The sequence below is a fragment of the Piliocolobus tephrosceles genome, chromosome 1, assembly GCF_002776525.5.
Source record: "Piliocolobus tephrosceles isolate RC106 chromosome 1, ASM277652v3, whole genome shotgun sequence".
Classification (NCBI taxonomy): Eukaryota; Metazoa; Chordata; class Mammalia; order Primates; family Cercopithecidae; genus Piliocolobus; species Piliocolobus tephrosceles.
In genome coordinates, this window is record NC_045434.1 from 41,803,647 (window position 1) to 41,824,055 (window position 20,409).

General features: G+C 34.8%; 1 protein-coding gene across 1 annotated transcript in view; it reads right to left on the reverse strand.

Annotated features, from left to right (window-relative positions):
* Positions 1-20,409, reverse strand: part of TRMT1L (tRNA methyltransferase 1 like) — a 40,089-nt gene that overhangs the window by 10,580 nt on the left and 9,100 nt on the right. The window contains exons 4-11 of the mRNA XM_023203443.2: positions 19,000-19,064; positions 17,255-17,384; positions 15,720-15,843; positions 15,176-15,255; positions 11,724-11,973; positions 11,121-11,333; positions 9,366-9,556; positions 322-400 (exon numbers count right to left, since the gene is read on the reverse strand). Of these exons, the coding sequence (XP_023059211.2) occupies positions 322-400; positions 9,366-9,556; positions 11,121-11,333; positions 11,724-11,973; positions 15,176-15,255; positions 15,720-15,843; positions 17,255-17,384; positions 19,000-19,064 (1,132 nt within the window). The remainder of the gene's footprint in view (positions 1-321; positions 401-9,365; positions 9,557-11,120; positions 11,334-11,723; positions 11,974-15,175; positions 15,256-15,719; positions 15,844-17,254; positions 17,385-18,999; positions 19,065-20,409) is intronic.

Genomic DNA, 20,409 nt, shown 5'->3' on the forward strand with positions numbered 1-20,409 from the left:
CATTTAAAAATCACATGCTAGATCTACAATGATCAATTTTAAAAAGCTTCTTTCTTACTATTCAGAAATGAATTATCTAGTTTCCAGATCATCCAGACTTCTCTTTTATCTCCATTGCCTGTTAGTTCTGTCACAAACTAGAGAGAATAATGGTAGAGAAAAATCTCAAAATATTAAACACCTCGGGTTCATAGGAGAAGAGTCACAATTATTTGCCTAGACTTAACAATTGAATTTAAATGTGCTTTTTACCACACATAAATCAGCAATTAATCAATCAATAAATCAAATTTTAGTATGTTCTTATGGCTGGTCACATACCACAGAGGTCCAAGTTCTATTGCTGTCTTTCCAGGCATGCTTCCATGACAGTTACAAGGCAGCTGTCTATATGGGTTTTCTGTAAAAAGATAATAAAAGGAGAAGTCAAAGGAGAAGTGACTAATACAAATGGTAGTAATTGTTATATTAATGTATTATATTAATAATAATTTGCAGCTACTATATACTGAGGATCTACTATGTGCCAGGTATTATGCTAAGTATTTTATGTATGCATATATATGTGTGTACATATATATACACGCACACACATATATATTTTTATATATTTTATGTATGCATATATATGTACATATATATACGCACGCACACATATATATTTTTTTAATTTAAGTCCTTACAACTCTCTGAAGTAGGTATGTTAAAATCTCAATTATACAGATCAGAGGATTAAAGCTTGAGAGAGGTTGTGGAAATCCATGTCAAATGGCTTATTAGAGGTGTAACTGATATTTACTTACTATACTACATGAAATAATATAAAGAAGGAAAGTCTTACAAAGTTTACTAGAGATTCATATTTCAAAACTAACTGATTAAGATATAATTTATGTGCAATAAACTAAATGGTTGATGAGTTTTAACAAATATATACACCCACATAACCAACAACCCAATCAAAATGTAGATATTTCTCGTAAGTTAACTCTTCTGAATTTGGAAAGAAAATGAATTGCTCTATTCCTTATGCTTGATTCATATTCAGCCTTCAAATGTAGGCTAGAATCTAATTTGGTTTAAAAAGCAATGAATGAGAGGCCTGATATAATCACAAGGAAATTGGGGAGATACTAGCACTATTCTTAGTTTTCAAAATGGGCTAATATTTGACTATGGAACTTTTAAATGCACTCAAGGCTCACACAGTCATTTTATATCAGAAATTCTCCAACTGATTTCCTCCACTCCAGGCCATTCCTGGGTTGATCATGCACTTTCTTGGAATGAACTGATCTAATCAATCAGTCCCAGATATATTCAGAACCAAAGAACAGTGGCAGGAACACAGGTCAATAGCCTCTTGCTAGCTGATAATATCACTCTGCTATTCAATACAATTATTGGTATAATGCATAGTTATGAGATCTTATTTTACATTTACTTAAAAGTGTCCTTCACTGCTCCTAGGTCTACTTTTCAGTATTATTTAACTCTAAGCCTTGATGAAAGGGTGTGGTTAGCACTGATCTAAGTTTTGTTGAGAACTATGGTCCTCAAATATGAGTACACTTAAGAAGTCTTCTCTTGAACCATTACATCACTAAACTACAAATACTTATAAGCAGGCATCATCCAATTCAAGATGGCAATTTATACTATAGTTGTCAGCTACACCCACTTACCACAGGCAGACAGCATAAACGAATTATTAATCAGTTTGTATCTTCATGCACTTTGCAGAATAACCTTATTATACAAACCTGTCTTTTCCCAAGCCTCTTTGCTAGGATTTCTCAGATCTAAATTAGCATCAGCAAATTTCCTCTCTGAGGGCCAAGGCTAACAATTCAAGTTACCAGCAGCAAATAATGAAGCGGTAAAGAAGAAAGAAAACTAGTATTTCCATGTTACCGGTATATAAGTGAGGATGGCAATACCAGATGAGGAATTAAAAAGTATTCGGAGACTTTTATTTAAATGCAATAGATTAAACATGCACTCTATCTCTGCTGTTTCTTAGCGCTTAAATGACAGCAAGGAACAAAAATTAAACTACAAGAATAAATAAAATGGGAGAGGAGGTAACAAAAGATGAGAGATGCCAATAAAATTTCAGAAGCAGGTATCACATACACAATGGGGTAACTGATTATCAGACCAGAAAAATCTAAAGCGTAAGCCTGAAATGGATAGATGGGCAACCAACAAAACACAAAGTTCCTTAGTGTTGTGGGACCCTGCAACGGTTTGAAAATGGAGGGTAATGACTGTCTCTGAAGATGACTGTAGAGAGGTATTGCAAAAAAGAGGTCTGGTTACAACTTTTTAAAGGGTTCAGTTAAAACTCCAGATCTTCTTTAATACAATCAAGCTTCTGTGTCTTCCACATTCCAAAAGATGAAGTTAATCTTTGGTGAGGCTAAGCTACTGAGGATATGAAACCATTAGTTTTAGTTACAGTTGAGAGTGAGATGTCTGAAAACAGAGGGATTCAGTAAAAATCTGCTTTCCAGTCTCTGTCCCCAGTGTGGCTCTCCCAGGGCTGCTAAAAGATTGGTTGATTCCTCTCTGGAAAAATTTACCAATCCAAGAGAAAAGATTTATATATACTTGTTGGCATTTGGGGGTGTCTTACTAAAAAAAGCAGACTGGTATCTTATCACAGTAAAATCCATTGGTTTATTTTTATTTTTATTTTGAGACGGAGTCTCGCTCTGTCACCTAGGTTGGAGTGGAGTGGTGCGATCTCAGCTCACTGTAAGCTCCGCCCTCCCGGGTTCACTCCAGTCTCCTGCCTCAGCCTCCTGAGTAGCTGAGACTACAGGCGCCCGCCACCATGCCTGGCTAATTTTTTGTATTTTTAGTACAGACGGGGTTTCACCGTGTAGCCAGGATGGTCTCGATCTCCTGACCTCATGATCTGCCTGCCTCGGCCTCCCAAAGTGCTGGGATTACAGGCGTGAGCCACTATGCCTGGCCAAATCTGTTGGTTTATAAGCTCTGCCCCAAGTGCTTCAAAACAGTTTTTCACTGTGGACAACCGAAGACCACAAGACATTTGAGATCTATCATAACAAGAGAACAAAACTACAAAACAGAAAAAGAAAGTTAAAAAACAGGCGAATTGAACAACAAAACAACAGCAACAATAAAAAACAAACAAAAAACCCCTATTCTCCCCTAAATACAAAATATACCCAAGTATAATCAATTCTTAGAAAGGTAAGAGATTTTGTATCCCTGAAACAATAATATGACACTATTAAAAAAGGAACAATAATCACTTGACTAGCCTAAATAAAAAAAAAGGAACGGTAAAAAAAATATAAAATAACTCTTAGAAATGAACAAAATATGACAGAAATTTAAATAAGAGTTGGAAAATAAAAATTAAGGAAAAAGTATAAAGTAGAAACTAGAACTTTGTCAAAGAGATGAACAGTATGGATATTTTTAAAAATTAGAGGATTAATCTAGAAGATCCAAAATATAAACTAAGCAGAGTTCCTGAAAGAGACAACAGATACAATTTGAAAGGCAAAACTTGTCAAAGAAATAACACCCCTCAAGGGCCAGGTGTGGTGGCTCATGCCTGTAATCCTAGCACTTTGGGGAGATGAGGTAGGCAGATCACTTGAGGTCAGGAGATTGAGACCAGCCTGACAAACATGCTGAAACCCTGTCACTACTAAACATAAAAAAATTAGCTGGGAGTGGTGGCACAGGCCTGTAGTCCCAGCTACTCAGTAAGCTGAGGCAGGAGAATCGCTTGAACCTTGGAGGCAGAGGTTACAATGAGCCAAGATCGCACCACTGCACTCTAGCGTGGACAACAGAGCGAGACTCCGTCTTAAAAAAAAGAAACAGAAAAAGAAAAAATTACCTCCCTTGACCCCAAAATTTATCAGAGCTGAAGAGCTTAAGTTTCTGACTTAAAAGAACTCAGAGGCTAGGTGCAATGGTTCATGCCTGTAATCCCAGCACTTTGGGAGGCCAAGGAGGGTGGATCACTTGAGGTCAGGAGTTCGAGACCAGCCTGGCCAACATGGTGAGAGCCTGTCACTACTAAAAAATACAAAAGTTAGCTGAGCGTGGTGGCATGTGCCTGTAATCCCAGCTACTCAGGAGGCTGAGTCATGAGAACTGCTTGAACCTAGGAGGTGAAGGTTGCAGTGAGTTGAGATCGTGCCACTGCACTCCAGCCTGGGTGACTGAGTGAGATTCCACCTCAAAAATAAATAAATAAATAGATAGATAGATAGATAGATAGATAGATAGATAGATAGAACTCAGATATTATCCAGTAAAATGAATTTAAAAAGATGAATTCATACACATATTATCTCAAAATTATTTTGGAATATTGGGTTTTCTTAGAAGAGATATTTTAAGAGCATTCGGAGAAAAAACAATATTAACAGACTAGACAAAAACAGCAGCAGACTTCTCATTGGAAGCTAGAAGACAATGGAATAATACCTTGAACATTTTGAGGAAAAAATGATTTCCATCCTAGAATTCTGTACTTAGCCATGCAACACTTCTCCGCAGTCTTATAGGAAAGTGTCCACTCAAAATGAAGAAGTAAACAAGGAAAGTGGGAAAATACAAAGGATCTGCGATACGAGATTTATCACAAAAAGAAAGTCAAAGAAAATTTCCAGGATGATGGTTAAATAGAAGCCCTTGGACAACAGATTTCAGCAGATACAGAAAACAAACAATCCAAACTACAACACGAGGGCTGTCTCCAGGGGAGTGAAATTTATAGCCAAAGATTACCTAACGTGCTTAACTATGCTGAAAGAAGCATTGAAAATGTAGCAAAGAGTTTAGGGATGGATTATAAAAAGTATTTTTTTAAAAAAGGTAACAGACATAGTAAGTATTAATTCCAGAGTTACCAAAGAATTGTATAAGGAAGGAAACATTATTATAGCATATTATATGAATCAGCTTTTATTTTTATTTTTATAGAGACAGGGTCTTGCTATCTTGCTCAGGCTGGTCTTGAACTCCTGACCTCAGGCAATCCTACCTTGGCTCCTGAAGTGCTGGGATTACAGGTATGAGCCACCATGCTCAGATTCATATGGTTTCTCTGTGCTGTAGCAGCCTTCCAAAATGATCAGCAATAATCTCTGCCTCTTGGTATTCATACCCTTATGGAATACCCTTCCCCTGAGTACTCACTGGTTTTAGAGAGAAATTTCTAACAACTAGAATATGGCAAAAGTAATGGAGTATTACTTTGAGATTAGGTTACAAAAGACATCTTCTATCTTGCTGGCACTCACTCACTCTCTGGTTCTTCTGACTTGCTTTTTTTTTTTTTTTTAAGAGATGGCATCTTGGTCTGTCACCCAGGCTGGAGTGCAGTGGTATAACCACAGCTCACTGCAGCCTGAACTACTGGGTTCAAGTGGTCCTCCTGCCTCAGCCTCCCAAGTAGCTGGGACTAAGGGCACACACCACTGACCAACACCTTGATCTGTGGCCTTGTGAGAGACCGCAAGCTAGTGGACCCAGCTAAGCCATGCCTAGATTCTTGACTCATAGAAACTATGGGATAGTAAATGTTGTTTAAAGCCAATAATTTTGGAGTGATTTGTTACACAGCAATAGATAGCAAATAAAATTTGCAAACAATATTTATCTATTTATAAAAACGTAAACACTAAATATTGATGTAGTCCAAAGTGGAGAGGGGAAAAGTATGCATGTGACTGGATTGGTTTAAAAAGCCAAATACTCTTTTTCCATGGAAGGAAGTTAGATGCATTATAAACATGTTATTTAGAAATATGAATGTAAGCATTAGAAGAAACAGCTGTGAAATTTTAACTGTTTAGGGAGTCAGGCAGAGATTATTATTTTTATTAATAAGACTTATGGAACTATTTGACTTTTCTTTCTTTTTTTGAGATGGAGTCTTGCTCTGTCACCCAGGCTGGAGTGCAGTGGCATGATCTCAGCTCACTGCAACCTCTGCCTCCTGTGTTCAAGTGGTGATTCTCCTGCCTCAGCCTCCTGAGTAGCCGGGATTACAGGTGCCTGCCACCATGCCCAGCTAATTTTTGTACTTTTAGTAGAGACAGGGTTTCACCATTTTGGTCAGTTTCGAACTCCTGACCTCAGGTGGTCCGTCCACCCTAGCCTCCCAAAGTGCTGGGATTACAGGCGTGAGCCACTGCACGCAGCTATTTGACTTTTTAAACTATGTATTACAAATTGATAAAAATTCTGAATGAGATGATTTCTTTGTAGGACATACTTGTTTATTCAAAGTTCTGTATGATTCCAAATAAAATGCAAAAACAAATCACTGCTTTATAGTTATCACTTATCAAGTCAAATATTCTTTAAAATGTTTGATTAATGTCACATATATAAGAAGGAAAAATTATAAGAACTTCTATAAGGCACTCAAATTCTTTAGACTCTTTAAGTATACAGGCTATTGGACATGCTTTGGGGAAGAAAAGCTTTGAACACGAAGGAAACAAAGTAGTATTTTTCTCATGAGCTCTATTGAGTAAACCGAGGAAGTTAAATTTAACCAAATAAGAGATGACTATAGAAATTACGGCAAAAAGAATGATGACATACACAGAATATTTTTATATGTAGAGATTAATCTGGCAAAACAGAATATTAAGTGTTACACATTCTAATAACATAGAGATGGTATAACAAACAAAAATTAGGAAGGGAAAAATGGAAAACAGGAAGCTAATTATCATTTGTGATATCAAGGAGCCAAAGGATATTACTTAGAACTGATAAATCCAAATTACAGAAGTATATACATATTTACTACTAAAAGTAGACATTAAGAAAAATAAACAGGCTGGACGCGATGGCTCACGCTTGTAATCCTAGCGCTTTGGGAGGCCAAGGTGGGTGGACTGCCTGAGCTCAGGAGTTTGCGACCAGCCTGGGCAACATGGTGAAACCCTGTCTCTACTAAAATAGAAAAAATTAGCCAGGCATGGTGCCGTGCACCGGTAGTCACAGCTACTTGGGAGGCTGAGGCAGGAAAACTGCTTGAACCCGGGAGACGGAAGTTGCAGTAAGCCGAGATCGCGCCACTGCACTCCAGCCTGGGCGACAGAACGAGACTCTGTCACAAAAAAAAAAAAAAAAAAAAAAAGAAAACAAACAATTACAATAAAATATATAAACTAGCCTCTTATCTAGTCAAGAAAAATGGAAGAAAGAATAAATAAATGAAAGTATATAAGGGGACTATGACCATAGGAACTAAGGAGATTAAAAGGAATTATTAGACAACACTTAGCTCAACCCTATGTAAATACAACAGAAATGCTAGGTGAATATTACTAAACCTTTAAGGAACACATAATTCCAATACTAGTTAAACTAGTTCTTAAGAACTAGTTTTTTAAAAAAAATCAGTTTTCAATTCCAAGAATTGAAAAAAGGGAAGCATTCCAAATTATTTTTGAAGGGAGTGTAAAGTGATAGATCAAAGCCCACCTAAAATTATGCTACAAAACTATATACTATCTCATTTATAAATACTGAAACAAAAAATCCTTTAAAAATTAGCAAATAAAATATAGCAACATATTAAAAAAATACTACCTGACCAAGTATTTTTGGATTTTGTTTATTCTACAAAATCCAGTTTGGTTCTATACTGGAACCTTCTATTACAATTAATCAAATTAGTAAGCCTAAAGAGAAAAACCATATAATCATCTCCACAGATGCTGAAAATGCATTATGACAAAATTCAACATCTTGACAAAATACAATAAGAATGGAAATGAAGTATTCTTCCTTAATGTGATAAATCATACGTACTCAGATGAAAAGCCAGTATTATGCTTGAATCAGAAAGCACTAGAGGTTGGGTGCAGAGGCTCATGCCTGTAATCCCAGCACTTTGGGAGGATGAGGTGGGCAGATTACTAGAGGTCAGGAGTTTCAGACCAGCCAGCAAACATGGTGAAACCCTGTCTCTACTAAAAATGCAAAAAGTAGCTGGGTGTGGTGGTGTACGCCTGTAGTCCCAGGTACTTGGGAGGCTGAGGCAGGAGAACTACTTCAGCCTGGGAGGCAGAGGTTGCAGTGGGCCGAGATTACACAACTGAACTCCAGCCTGAGTAACAGAGCAAGACTCCATCGGAAAAAAAATAAAAAAAATAGAAAGCACTAGAGGAAACCAAAAGTAAGCAACATGACAGAATGCCCTCTATTACCACTACCAGTTAACATTATACTAAAGTACTTGAACAAATTAAAAGCATATTATATTTGTAGGAAGCTTCAAAAATCACAGTATCTATTCTCCCCAATTTAATGTGATCAAAATAATATGCCAACTGGGTTATTATTTACTTTTATATTAAGGGGTTAACAAAAGATCAATACAGGAACACTGAAAACAAAGAGCTCTGAGTAGGGATTGCCATCACAGATATTAAACAACACTGAAAAGCCTCTGTAGTCAAAACAGTATGATAGACGTGTATGAATAAATATCCAACCACTGGAACAGAATAGAAAATCTAGAAACAAACTCAAATACATGTGGAATTTTAGTATAACATAAAGAAGGTATTCTCAAATCAGTGGAGGAAAGGTGTACTATTCAATACAACCTAATCTACTTTGAATAGTCTAGGAATAGGAAAGCTCTTTCTAACTACAGGCAAAATCCAGACTATATAAACATTCAATTAGCAATGAAAAACTTCTGCAAGACAGATTAAAAAAAAATTTGACAAAATGAGAAAAAAATCTGCAACTTAACATAGTAAGTGCTAAACTCAAAAATTCATATTAAAAAATACCAAGAACCTAACACAAAACAATGAGCAACTGTTTCCATGTCCCAGAACTGAAACAAACAGAAACAGCTTTACGAAGGCATAAACTACAGCTTTTTCCTTGTTTCCCATCCCCAGGCCTGGCATATAGTAGAGGCTCAATAAATGTTTATTGAATGCATTTTATAACTGATGGCTTTTATATACAGCCAGAAACATGAAAAATTATTTTTATAAAATTAATGATTTGTAACAGTCTGGAAAAAAGGTAATCTGACTTACGTTCCTAAAATTAGTTGAGAGTGGAAACTAAGTTATTTCTAGATGTTTCGATAGAAGGCAGAACTAGAAAGCATACATTGTACAGCATGAGTAAATAACTTTAATAAACTCACACGAATGTCTTGTCTGTTGACGAAAGGAAATCCAGTATAGGAAATAACAAAGTTAGCACTGTAATCTTTAAAATCAAAGGACAATAATATGTATAATTAGGGATGTGATAAAGGCTTATTCAGTGGAGGATTATAGATAAATTAAACATAATATATAACTTGAATTTACCTTCTACCATATTACCATCCTTCTGAAAAATTCTCTCTTCACACCACTGACAATGGATCAGGTACTGAATCTTCTTGGCTGTTTCATCTGCTGAAGTAGGTCCCCTCAAAACTCTCACAACTACCAACACAAAATGTTCCAGAGCCACTGCAAACAGTACTTCTATGCCTTTGTTGCATCGGGCTGCAGCTCTATAATAAATTTTTAAAGTTATTTTGTGGGCTTATCATTTTCCCTTGTTTGGCATTATACTGACAAATATCAACCTGGACAATAGACTATGGGTAAGTTACGGGACATCAAGAAAAATTCAATTCTCATTAGCAGTGCTTTTAAAAGATCATTACTATAACTTTTACAGAAATTCAAACACAGGAAATAAAAGATGCTTGGGAGGGTCTTCAGTTTCTAGATATTTTCCCTTATGATATCCTCTCAATAGGGCAATATTTTTTGATTTTCAGTCATTTTCACTTTGTTTCTTATCATCACCACCACATTTCTTCCTTTTTATCTATTTTATTTCCTATAAAATCTTCTTCAAAACAGTATATATTTATTGAGTAATGACTATATGCAGGAGAGTATGCTAGCTACTGAAAATTGAGTGAAAAAAGAATAGTCAAAGTCCTTTCCACCATTAATTTTCTAGACTTTTTGGATTAAGCTCGACTATATACCATTTATGTACTCTGCAGTCACATACTAAATTTAATTTATATATATATATTACTCTGAATTTGCTGATATTACATTATAAACATTTTTAAGCATGTGCAGTTAAGTCCTTAGCATGCATAAAGTAAACATCAGTTTTCAGGTAATTAGAAACAACCCTGAAGGTCTATGAAGTCTAATAATCTGTATTTATGCTGAGGTACAAATTTCCACTTAAAGGCTCTGAAACTAGTATTAGGGCTGGCAAGTGAGCTAGCTGATCATCCATTATCTATATTCACAATGTCCATTTATATTATATTATTCCAGCATAATCTGCATATAGTAAGTGCTCCAATAAAGTCACCCTTTTAAAAATAACTGTTTTCAAATTCTGTTTGGAAATCCTGGTGAGAAATGGAGAGAACTTCCCATTTTGTAAGATGATTTTGGAGCATCAAGTTTGTAAGCCATCATTTTATTCAAACTATATAAATAAAGAAGATAAAATAGAATGGATATAAAAGAAATGACTGTTTCTTTCTGAGGCAGAGTCTCACTCTGTTGCCCAGGCTGGAGTGCAACCTTGGCTCACTGCAGCATCTGGCTCCTGGGTTCATGTGATTCTAGTGCCTCAACCTGTAATCGTAGCTGTGATTACAGGTGTGTACCACCATGCCCAGCTAATTTTTGTATTTTTAGTAGAGACGAGGTTTCACCATGTTGGCCAGGAGGCTTGTTTCATCCTGGGCAACACGGTGAAAAAATAAAACAAAACAATTTTTGCTTTTCCTTTCACATTGCTATCCTTTATCCTACATTGTTCAAATAAACTGGAAATTAACTTTCACTTTAATCTTTTCTTTCTTACTACTTTATTTCAATAACATTTTAATTGGAGAGTAAACTGAATATTTCAGGCCTAAGCTTTTAAATAAAATTACAACAGATACCATGTAAAATTAGAAACCAGTATTACAGATAAGGAATACAGGATTTATATTTTGTGCATGTTTTAAGTAATAAGTACTTCTTGTAATATTATCTCTTTTTATCAAATACTAAAACACACTAAGTACACCGTTGGCGATTTGGTACCTTGCCACTGCAGCTACAACAATTCTGGCTGCTAGTTCCTTGTAATATTCAGTTCGGACAATGTTACATCCGTAGTGACGCCGGGCAACATGCTGTGCCTTGGCATATAAAGAACTGATATCTGTAGAAGTCACTGACACTATGCCAAGGTTTCTTATATTTCTGAATGCAGAATCTAGATAATTCACTGATGTTCCAAAAGGGTCTAGATGTCTAAAATCAGAAAGCATATAGATATATTTTAAAGTCATATTAATAACAAAAATTATACCATTGTAATTATTTCTAATTATAAAATTCCATGAATTTAAAAGGACATTGCAAATCTATTTTAAGTACATAATTCTGTTTTGAAATTAAGTAATAAAATGATAGTATGATGTATGAGACATGTAAAAATAAATTTGGGTTAGAGGAAAAGTGACATGCCCAGGCATTTTATTTCAAATACTAGAAAATTTTCATACTGCATACCTTAGGCCAAAAAATGGCATTAATTTAAAAAAACAAACAACAACAAACTGTCTTAATTTTTAGCTACCACTCGTCCCCAAAATTCCAGATAAGTTTAGAAAGTGACATGGCAAGTCTTTTTCTACTTACATGAAATCAAAAGATCTCAAATGCATCAGTACATTGGCATCCATTTTGGTCACCTTAATATTACCAATATTTTTCTCTCCTTCTTCAAGAATATCATCACTCTTTTCCTTTTCCTTACTGTCCACCACCACTTTCAATTTGTTTAAATGGCAGTTTTCCTGAATCAATGTCACAGAGTTTTCATTCAAGTCATTGATTGTAACTCTGACTGCATTTCCAAGATGTTTTGCCCACTGTAATCCCATTATCCCTTAGGAAAAATGGGGAAGAAAATGAGTTTTATAATAATAATAATTTTAAAGAATAAAAACAGTATAATGACAACACACAGTTTTATAAGTAACAAATTATTTCAAAATTTAATGTTTTCATGAATCTTATTCTTTCTTACTACAAAGCTTCTCAAGAAAGGTTATAACTAAAAATATGTCCAACAGATTTTCACTAATACTTCTTATAAACCTTTTTTATGATCCTTGTATAATAAAATATGTATTTTTTTTATTTTGTTGAATAGTGGAAAATGTTTTCTTTTTTGCTTTTTTTCTGACCATGGAATACTTTATACAAATGGAATTACTCTGCTTGAAGGGAGGATGAGAAGTTGGAATTCCTTCTGCTGAAGTTTACCATCATGGACCAAAATATGAAAAACTTTTCTAGACTAACACTTTTCAAACCCTGCGTAACACTGTTGTGAATTTAAAAAAAAAAAAAAAAAAAAATGTGGCCAGGTGTGATGGCTCACACATGTAATCTCTGCACTTTGGGAGGCTGAGGCGGGTGGATCACTTGAGTCCAGGATTTTGAGACCAGTGTGGGCAACATAGCAAAACCCTATCTCTACAGAAAAACACAAAAATTAGCTGGGCATGGTGGCGCATGCTTGTGGTCCCAGCTGCTTTCTGGAGGATGAGGTGGGAAGATCACCCGAGCCTAGGAGGTTCAGACTGCAGTGAGCCGAAATGGTGCCAAGACCCTATCTCAAAGCTGAGACCCTATCTCAAAAACAAAACAAAACCAAAAAACCAAATTTGTAAGCAAATGATTAGGAAGAATTTCTAATCATCTAAAAGGAAGACCAAAAGTGCCCCTTTTCACAGTTTTTCCCTATCTACTAAAGTCATCAGGGACATTCATTACAAAATGAGAGATGGCAACACAAGCCCAGCCAACACAGATTAGTAAACCCCTTATGTATTGGAAATACTGACCATCTTCTCCATACACGTGTCTCAGAAATGGAAAAATACCATGTGTTATGGACTTCATAGATATGTATTTTTCATATTTTCACAACGCGCTTGTGAGGTAAGTTCTCACATCCTCATTTTAGGAATGGCAAAACATGCACAATGACTGCTCCAGACCTGATCTAAGTTTACAAAGGCACATTAAAAGAAGAGGCTGGAAATATATTCCTTAGATATTAGCTTTAATGACTTCAGATTTATAAAAGAGTAAAGAGGCTGGGTGCAGTGGCTCACGCCTGTAATCCCAGCACTTTGGGAGGCTGAGGCAGGTGGATCACCTGAGGTCAGGAGTTTGAGACCAGCTTGGCCAACATGGCGAAGTCCTGTCTCTACTAAAAATACAAAAATCAACCAGGCGTGGTGGTAGGCGCCTGTAATCTCAGCTACTCGGGAAGCTGAGGCAGGAGAAGTGCTTGAACCCGGGAGGCAGAGGTTGCAGCGAGCCAAGATAGATGGCACCACTGCACTCCAGCCTGGGTGACAGAGCGAAACTCTTGTCCCAAAAGAGTAAAGTAAAAGGATATGGTGAAAAATACTGAGAAATAAATTTGAACAAGCAGGTTAGAATCAGATATGGAAGATATTAAATGTAGTCTGAGAACTTTGGACTCTAGGCAATAAAGATGAATGACTTTTTTGATTGGTAAGTACCAATGTGGTGCTTCAGAGGAATAGCTGTTTAGCAGTAACAGGCAAGACAAATTGGAGGAGAGAAATGACTGGAAACAAGGGTACTATTTAGAGGCTACTGAAATAGGCTTGCTATGAAATCATTAAATTGGTGGATATGGAATGGAAAATGTGAGCTATATTGGAAAAAAAATTAGAACAGACCTGGTGGCTGAGTAGATACGGGAAGAGTAACAGGAAAACAAGGAGTAAAAACATGATTCAAATTTCAAATCCAAGTGACTTGGGAAATAATCAGAAAAATCACCTCATCACTTTTACCACATTTATACTGAGACAGTACTAATGCTGATCATCACGGTGGCAGCAGGAGTCTCCTCTTTCAATAGATGAGCAAACTGAGGCACAATTTCCTGTGGTCACACAATTATCAAGTGATAAAGCTGGGATGTGAAATCAGGCAGTCTGGTTCTGCAGTCCATGCTTTTAACCACTACTTATCCCTGAGGAGAGTTTCATGCTTTTAACCACTACTTTTCCCTGAGGAGAGTTTAGGAAGGAGAGCTAACTAATGCTTTCACTCTTTTGGCACAAACTCCCCAAAAGTGTATTCCTATAATCTTTATGAAGAAAGACTTGGATTGGGTACGGAGGCTTTTTAGAAATTTTCTACTGTTTCTATTTTCTTTTCTCTACTATTAAATCTTTTCAGAAAAATATTCTCAATGTTTAAAATTTCACTTTATTCCACTGTCTAAAGGCTAGGCAGTGATCATCACAACACAAAAAAGAGACACAACCAGACATCAGGTGCTGCCTGATTGCAGCAAACAAGTATTACTGCAAAACAAAAAACAAAACAAAACAAAACAAACAAAAAACTGTATTTGAATCTAATCAAATGGCCAATTTACAAAAATACAGGAGATAGAAGAACACGTTATATGAACCATAACAATACAATCAGGAAAAATCTAGACTGCGGGAAACTCTATAGGTCAAAAGACACGTTAAGTCAACAAATAATTATCACACACACAGAAAATGATAGAAGGAACCATAGATTTAAAAGAGACTTAGACATATGAAACAATTGAAATACAGTTTTTGTCTGCATTCTGATTTGATTTTTAAAACATATTATGAGATAATTGGGCATATCTAAACAATTTATATTAAAGAATTATTCTTAATTTTTTAAAGTATGATAGTATAGTGGTTTTATTTTTTAAAAATCTTTACCTTTTAGAGATTCAACTGAAATACAGATGAAACGATGTATCTGTTATTTGTTTCAAATTAATGGATATCAAAAGACTATGACATGAGGTATGAAGACAATGATAAAACGACTGAGCATGAACCACTAATTTTTGAAGTAAGCGATGGATACACAGGACTCACTTACTATACTCTTTAATATATATTTAAAATTTTTCACAATAAAAAATTAAAAATTTTGTCTTGGATCTTTAATTTTTTACATTACTACCCATATACATTTTCTAAGAAAAGATACTATAAAATCGAATAAATAAAATGTGGTTCTAAAAAAGTGTCCTCACTTACCAGTGGCTCCAAAAGCATCTAGACATTCCAAGGGTTTTCGTTCCTCAGCCAAAGCAGCCAATGTACAGAATATTAGCTGCCTAGAAGGAAATCATAATCTGAAATAACTTTACTTTACCATGCTTCACCATCATAGATTTTATTTCATTTAAGAATAGTGAATTGAAGTCCCAAGTTACTTACAAACTATTTCAAAAGGAGACCTAAAAACATATTCCTAATACAATAAGAACTAAAAATACGTGAAATTAAACTATGAATCCAGTTGGATTCTATTAATAAGTATTTATTTATTTATAAACAAAACTTGCTCACAAAAGTACCAGCTTGTTCAGTAATTATATAAAGTTAGGCCTATTTTATTCTCTAATAAAGACATTGGCTTGGTAGAAAAAAAGAAACAATCCTGTGAAAAATGTTAAGATAGATGATTTTTATTCTGCACCTAGTTCTAAATTTTAACATATTAGAACATAAAGGTTAAGAGAAGGTACATTTACAATAATTTGAAACATCCCATAACCCTATTTTCAATTTAGCTTACCGATTTAGTTTCATTTTGGGATTAAAATAGGAATCTGTTTTCTGAGGTATAGAATAGTTGGGACAAACTTGTACATCCGTGTCTGCCTCTTTTAAAATTTCCTTAGGTGGTTTAGCAGTGGAAGCTAAGACAGAAAAAAGAAAAGATTTCCAGGGCAACACAAAATAATTCCAAACAAAAGATTTCCAAGAAAACACCAAATAATTCTAAACATCTAAAACAATATACATTTTGAAAAATAACTTCATATTATTTTGTGTTAATGCAAATGGTTGGGCAGATGTAAAAAAACCAAAACTAAAGAACTGATCCATTCAGCACTCTCTGCAAAAGAGTAACACTCAGTTAAACATCTCATTAATGAAAGTTAATTTACTATCTTGACTGTCTAGCACATCAATACATCTGTATTATGATATCTAAGAACAATCACCCTAGGAAAGCACAAAATCCTAAAACACCTTTGTGTTTCATCAAACACTACATTGTTTGCTCCATATATTTTACTATGGTATGATTGTTAGAAAATGAGTATCTCCATATGGCTGCATTCCATTAGCTAGCAAGGCTTACCAAGAATCACTCTATTTCCTGAACATGGGAGACTTCAGAATATTTTCTCATAATGATTTCAAGTCACAAATTACATTGAAATGGCTATAATGAAAAAATGATTTTAAATTTAATATGTTAGAACCGTTTTGCTATAAACTGATGAAATATTGATGTGTTTATATACGTATATGTTTTAAATATTTAAGAAATGAGATATGTGATGTGTCAGAGAGTTGAGATCCTTTATGTTTGGATTTCTTGATAACATTACAGTCAGAATGTTAACTAAATGGCAACTATATATTTCTTTCTAAAATGCCAAATAGTAGTATCTTTCCCTAGCACTGTGTTACATATCCTTTTCTACCCAGTGAGGAGGTATGTCGCATATCTCACAAGATCAGCCTTTCTCAATTTAGGTTCTGTGAGAAAATCAAGCTTTATAGAAATGAATTCAGTGACTATTTTTTTTGCAGTTCTTAAAGGAATGGTACATAGTGCCATTCTAGACATAGAGAAGTTATTCATTACATATAATACATGCTTTGGGCCAATAGTGCTTAATTTAATTCTTGAGAAGGGCTCTCTAAGTAGTAACAAGCTATTAATAATTTCATGTCACTAATAGTCTTTATTTCACTGTATCTTTTTTTCTAGTGTTTTCCAACAATACATACATGACAGTTAAGGGTATAAAAGCTGTCACTGGGAAGACAATTCTATAATCTTTCATTAAAATATCTATAGTCACTTGAGTGTCACTTACTTTTTCTATACCATTTACTAAATATATATGTTGAGAATGTTAAAATGTTTTTGGAGACCTTACAGAAAGAAACCAAAATCTGATGTAATGGACTAGTGAATTAAATCATTTGGTTAAATCAGCATTATTTTATCTGCCTGATGTCTGAAAATAATAACTGGACCATTATTTAAGGATTTACATATTAATATGTCAATGAGATTGCTCAACTTACCTGCAATATAACTAGATTTAGTCTCTCCTTTATTCATATGGCGCCTAACATGTCCTAGCATATCAGTTCTTCTGGTGATTGTTGCTGAACAAATGATACAATGATAATGGGCTCCCATTTTACTGGATATCTATCAAACAGAGTATTTAATTTAAGTAAGTTACTAAGACAACGAAATAGAAGTATAAGTTTGCAAATTTAAGTATATTAGTGTCTTGGATTTAATGGTATAGAAGATAATTTTAATTTTGCCATGTGACTTTGAAAGGATCTTAATTTCCTTACCTGTATTTATATATACTTTTAAACCTTACTTTACAATAGGCCAGAAATTTAATTTCCTAGCTTTTCCCATTCATTCCAATCAGAAAGTAATTGTATTTTCTACAAGTTGCATTTAAAAATGGCGTAATGTTAGAAGTGGTGTGCTGGTAAATGTTTATTAACTGGCTCTTCAGGTTTGTAGTATTTGCAGATTTTTGTGGCGTAAATACTCTGCCAGAGCCAATTTCAAGCTATAACTCTCATAGATTTTAAGTTATCAGTGTAACATCACTGAATGTGAATTTAGGAAGAGATGTGCATTATTATACCATTACAGAACACTGCCACCCAGCAGACATAATAGATGTAAATAACTGTAAGTGCACAGATAATATTAAAATGCAGCAGAACAATGATAAAGGTGAATATTCGTTATCTTTGTTTTTTAATATAACTCATTCATTTTTAGGTTTATGTAACTTAATTTTTCATGGTGGCCATACTAAACAACCAGCTTGAAAGATTTCTGAAAATTTGAGCCAGCTCCAGTACCCCACTGAATGTTAAGAGACATAATTAGAAGCGTACTTTTCTAAGTAAAACATTTCTCACTTCATAATTTCTCCTTTAGAGAACAAAAAGACTGCTTCAATGGCTCTTTCCTAGTTTTGATGCCTTTTACTCTTAGTGCTGCTACCTCCTTTTTACTTGGGACCTTACAGCAAATAGAAAACCGTCAAGCACATTACCCAAGGTTCCTTGTGGTACTGTGATTATCATATTCAAATATGGACTTGGACTAGGTTGATGGACCAGAAACTGTTTTGACTACTACTTACAGAATATTTTCCTTTTTGTCAACACTATACTGCTTTTAGTGACTCAAAATAAAATTTAATAATGAGAACTCATTACGCGAATATGCATTCAGGATAGTGTCACTAAAAAATTTCATAGTTTGTATTTCCCTTAGGTCAAATCTACCCTAAAAATAAAACACATGTATTTTTTAAAAAGTTACTAAGATTTCAGAAAGTTTCTTGATTCTCTAAGACTGAATTTAAAAGGAAGGATTTGGGGAAGATGAATGAAATCAAAACACACTAAGACATTTACTAAATCACAGAAATTGAAGCTTCTATTCCATGACCAAAATTTTAAGAGAAAAAACTACTCTCTAAATTTTCCATTCCAAAATTAGTAAATGAGTTAATTTTCATTTTGAACACAAAGAAGCAATTTATCTGACTTAAACTAAAAATTATAAAATGAGAACTTCAATATAGCAATTTTTTTTCATACTATGACAGTTTCACACTATGATAGTTTTCCTATTATGATAATCTGAAAGGACTCACACACAGAATTTTAGAGTAAACTACACTGCTGAACATACACATTTTAGTTCCACAGTAAGTAAAAACTACGCTTTCTTTAAAAAGGCCTACATTTAAAAATAAAACAATCTAATATCTGATCACCTGTTCTCCAATAATGTTTGGTTTCACTGGTCGACAAGGTAAGTGACAGATGCACATCCTGTAACCTAGAATAAAGAACAGCTGGTTATCATGTCACTATTCATTAAATATTCAATTATCAAAAATTATAAGCAAGTTTTATAAGAATTGGAACTAACCTTATATTCATAATGTCATAATTATTCAAATGCGATTGCTTTAGTTTATACAATTGTTATGCATGAGATACATGTGTATGTATACATACTTATGCATATGTATCTATATACACACATACAGAGGGATCCAGGTTTGAATTCTGGTTCCACCATGACTATCTGTTTTATCTTGGATTAGTCGTTTAGTGTCTCTGGGACTCAGCTTTATCCTATTCTCTGCCACCTTGACTTTTTCTTAGGCTTCATCTTTGCCTCATGCTATTGATATATTTGCCATTATACAGACCCTTCTTCATCTATGACATGGTACTATCTTGGTTTTCTTCCCACCCTTCTTCATCTTCTTTACAGGTCCTCTTCCTTCTCTCATGCCCTAAAATGTAGATATTCCATAGGCTTGGATGGCTAAGGGCCTTTTTTCTCATTTCCTTGGCAACTTCAGCTCCTTTCACGATTCCAATTAAAGGAATCCCAAATTATAGCTCTAGTTACTAATTCACTCCTAAGAGCCAGATCCCTATTTCCAATTGCCTATTAAGGATATGTAACTGATTATCTAGTCAGCATCTCAAAACCTACTTGTCAAGACTAAACTGATAATTTATCTTACGTCAGGTCTCTTTCCTTTTTTTAAACGATAATGCCTTACAGTTGCTCTTAACTCAAAGCCTGTAAGTCATCTCTAATGCCTTTTATCTTATACCTCAGATCAGATCATTTCTTATTTGTATATGCTGAAGTGCTCCAAGATTTAGTTCTGGATGACTTCTTTTTTCCATCAATATGTACTCTTTTAGTTACTTATCTGATCTTATGGCTTTAAATACCATCTGCCTTCTGGCAACTCCCAAATGCATGTCTTTTGCCTCATATTCTTCCTGAACTCCAGATTCATATAACCTATGGGCTACCTCACATCTCCACTTAGATGCATCCCATCCTTTAAATTCCAAAATTTCTGGTTCTGGCCTTCTTTCCCACACTTGATCCTAATGCACTCTTCTCCAGCTCAGTAAAGGCCAACTCCACTTCTCTACTTGCTCAAGTCCCAAACCCAAGCATTCTTGGCTCGTTCTCTCACACCTCACATCCATTCCTTCAGCAGATCTTGTTGTTTCTACCTTCAATTATTTGTCAACTACTTTGAAACCTGCTCACCGAGACAAAAAAACTATCATATCTTCACCATCTACCAGATCAATACCATGTGAAAGAACCCAACAGTCTAATGTACATGAGAGACCCACATCCA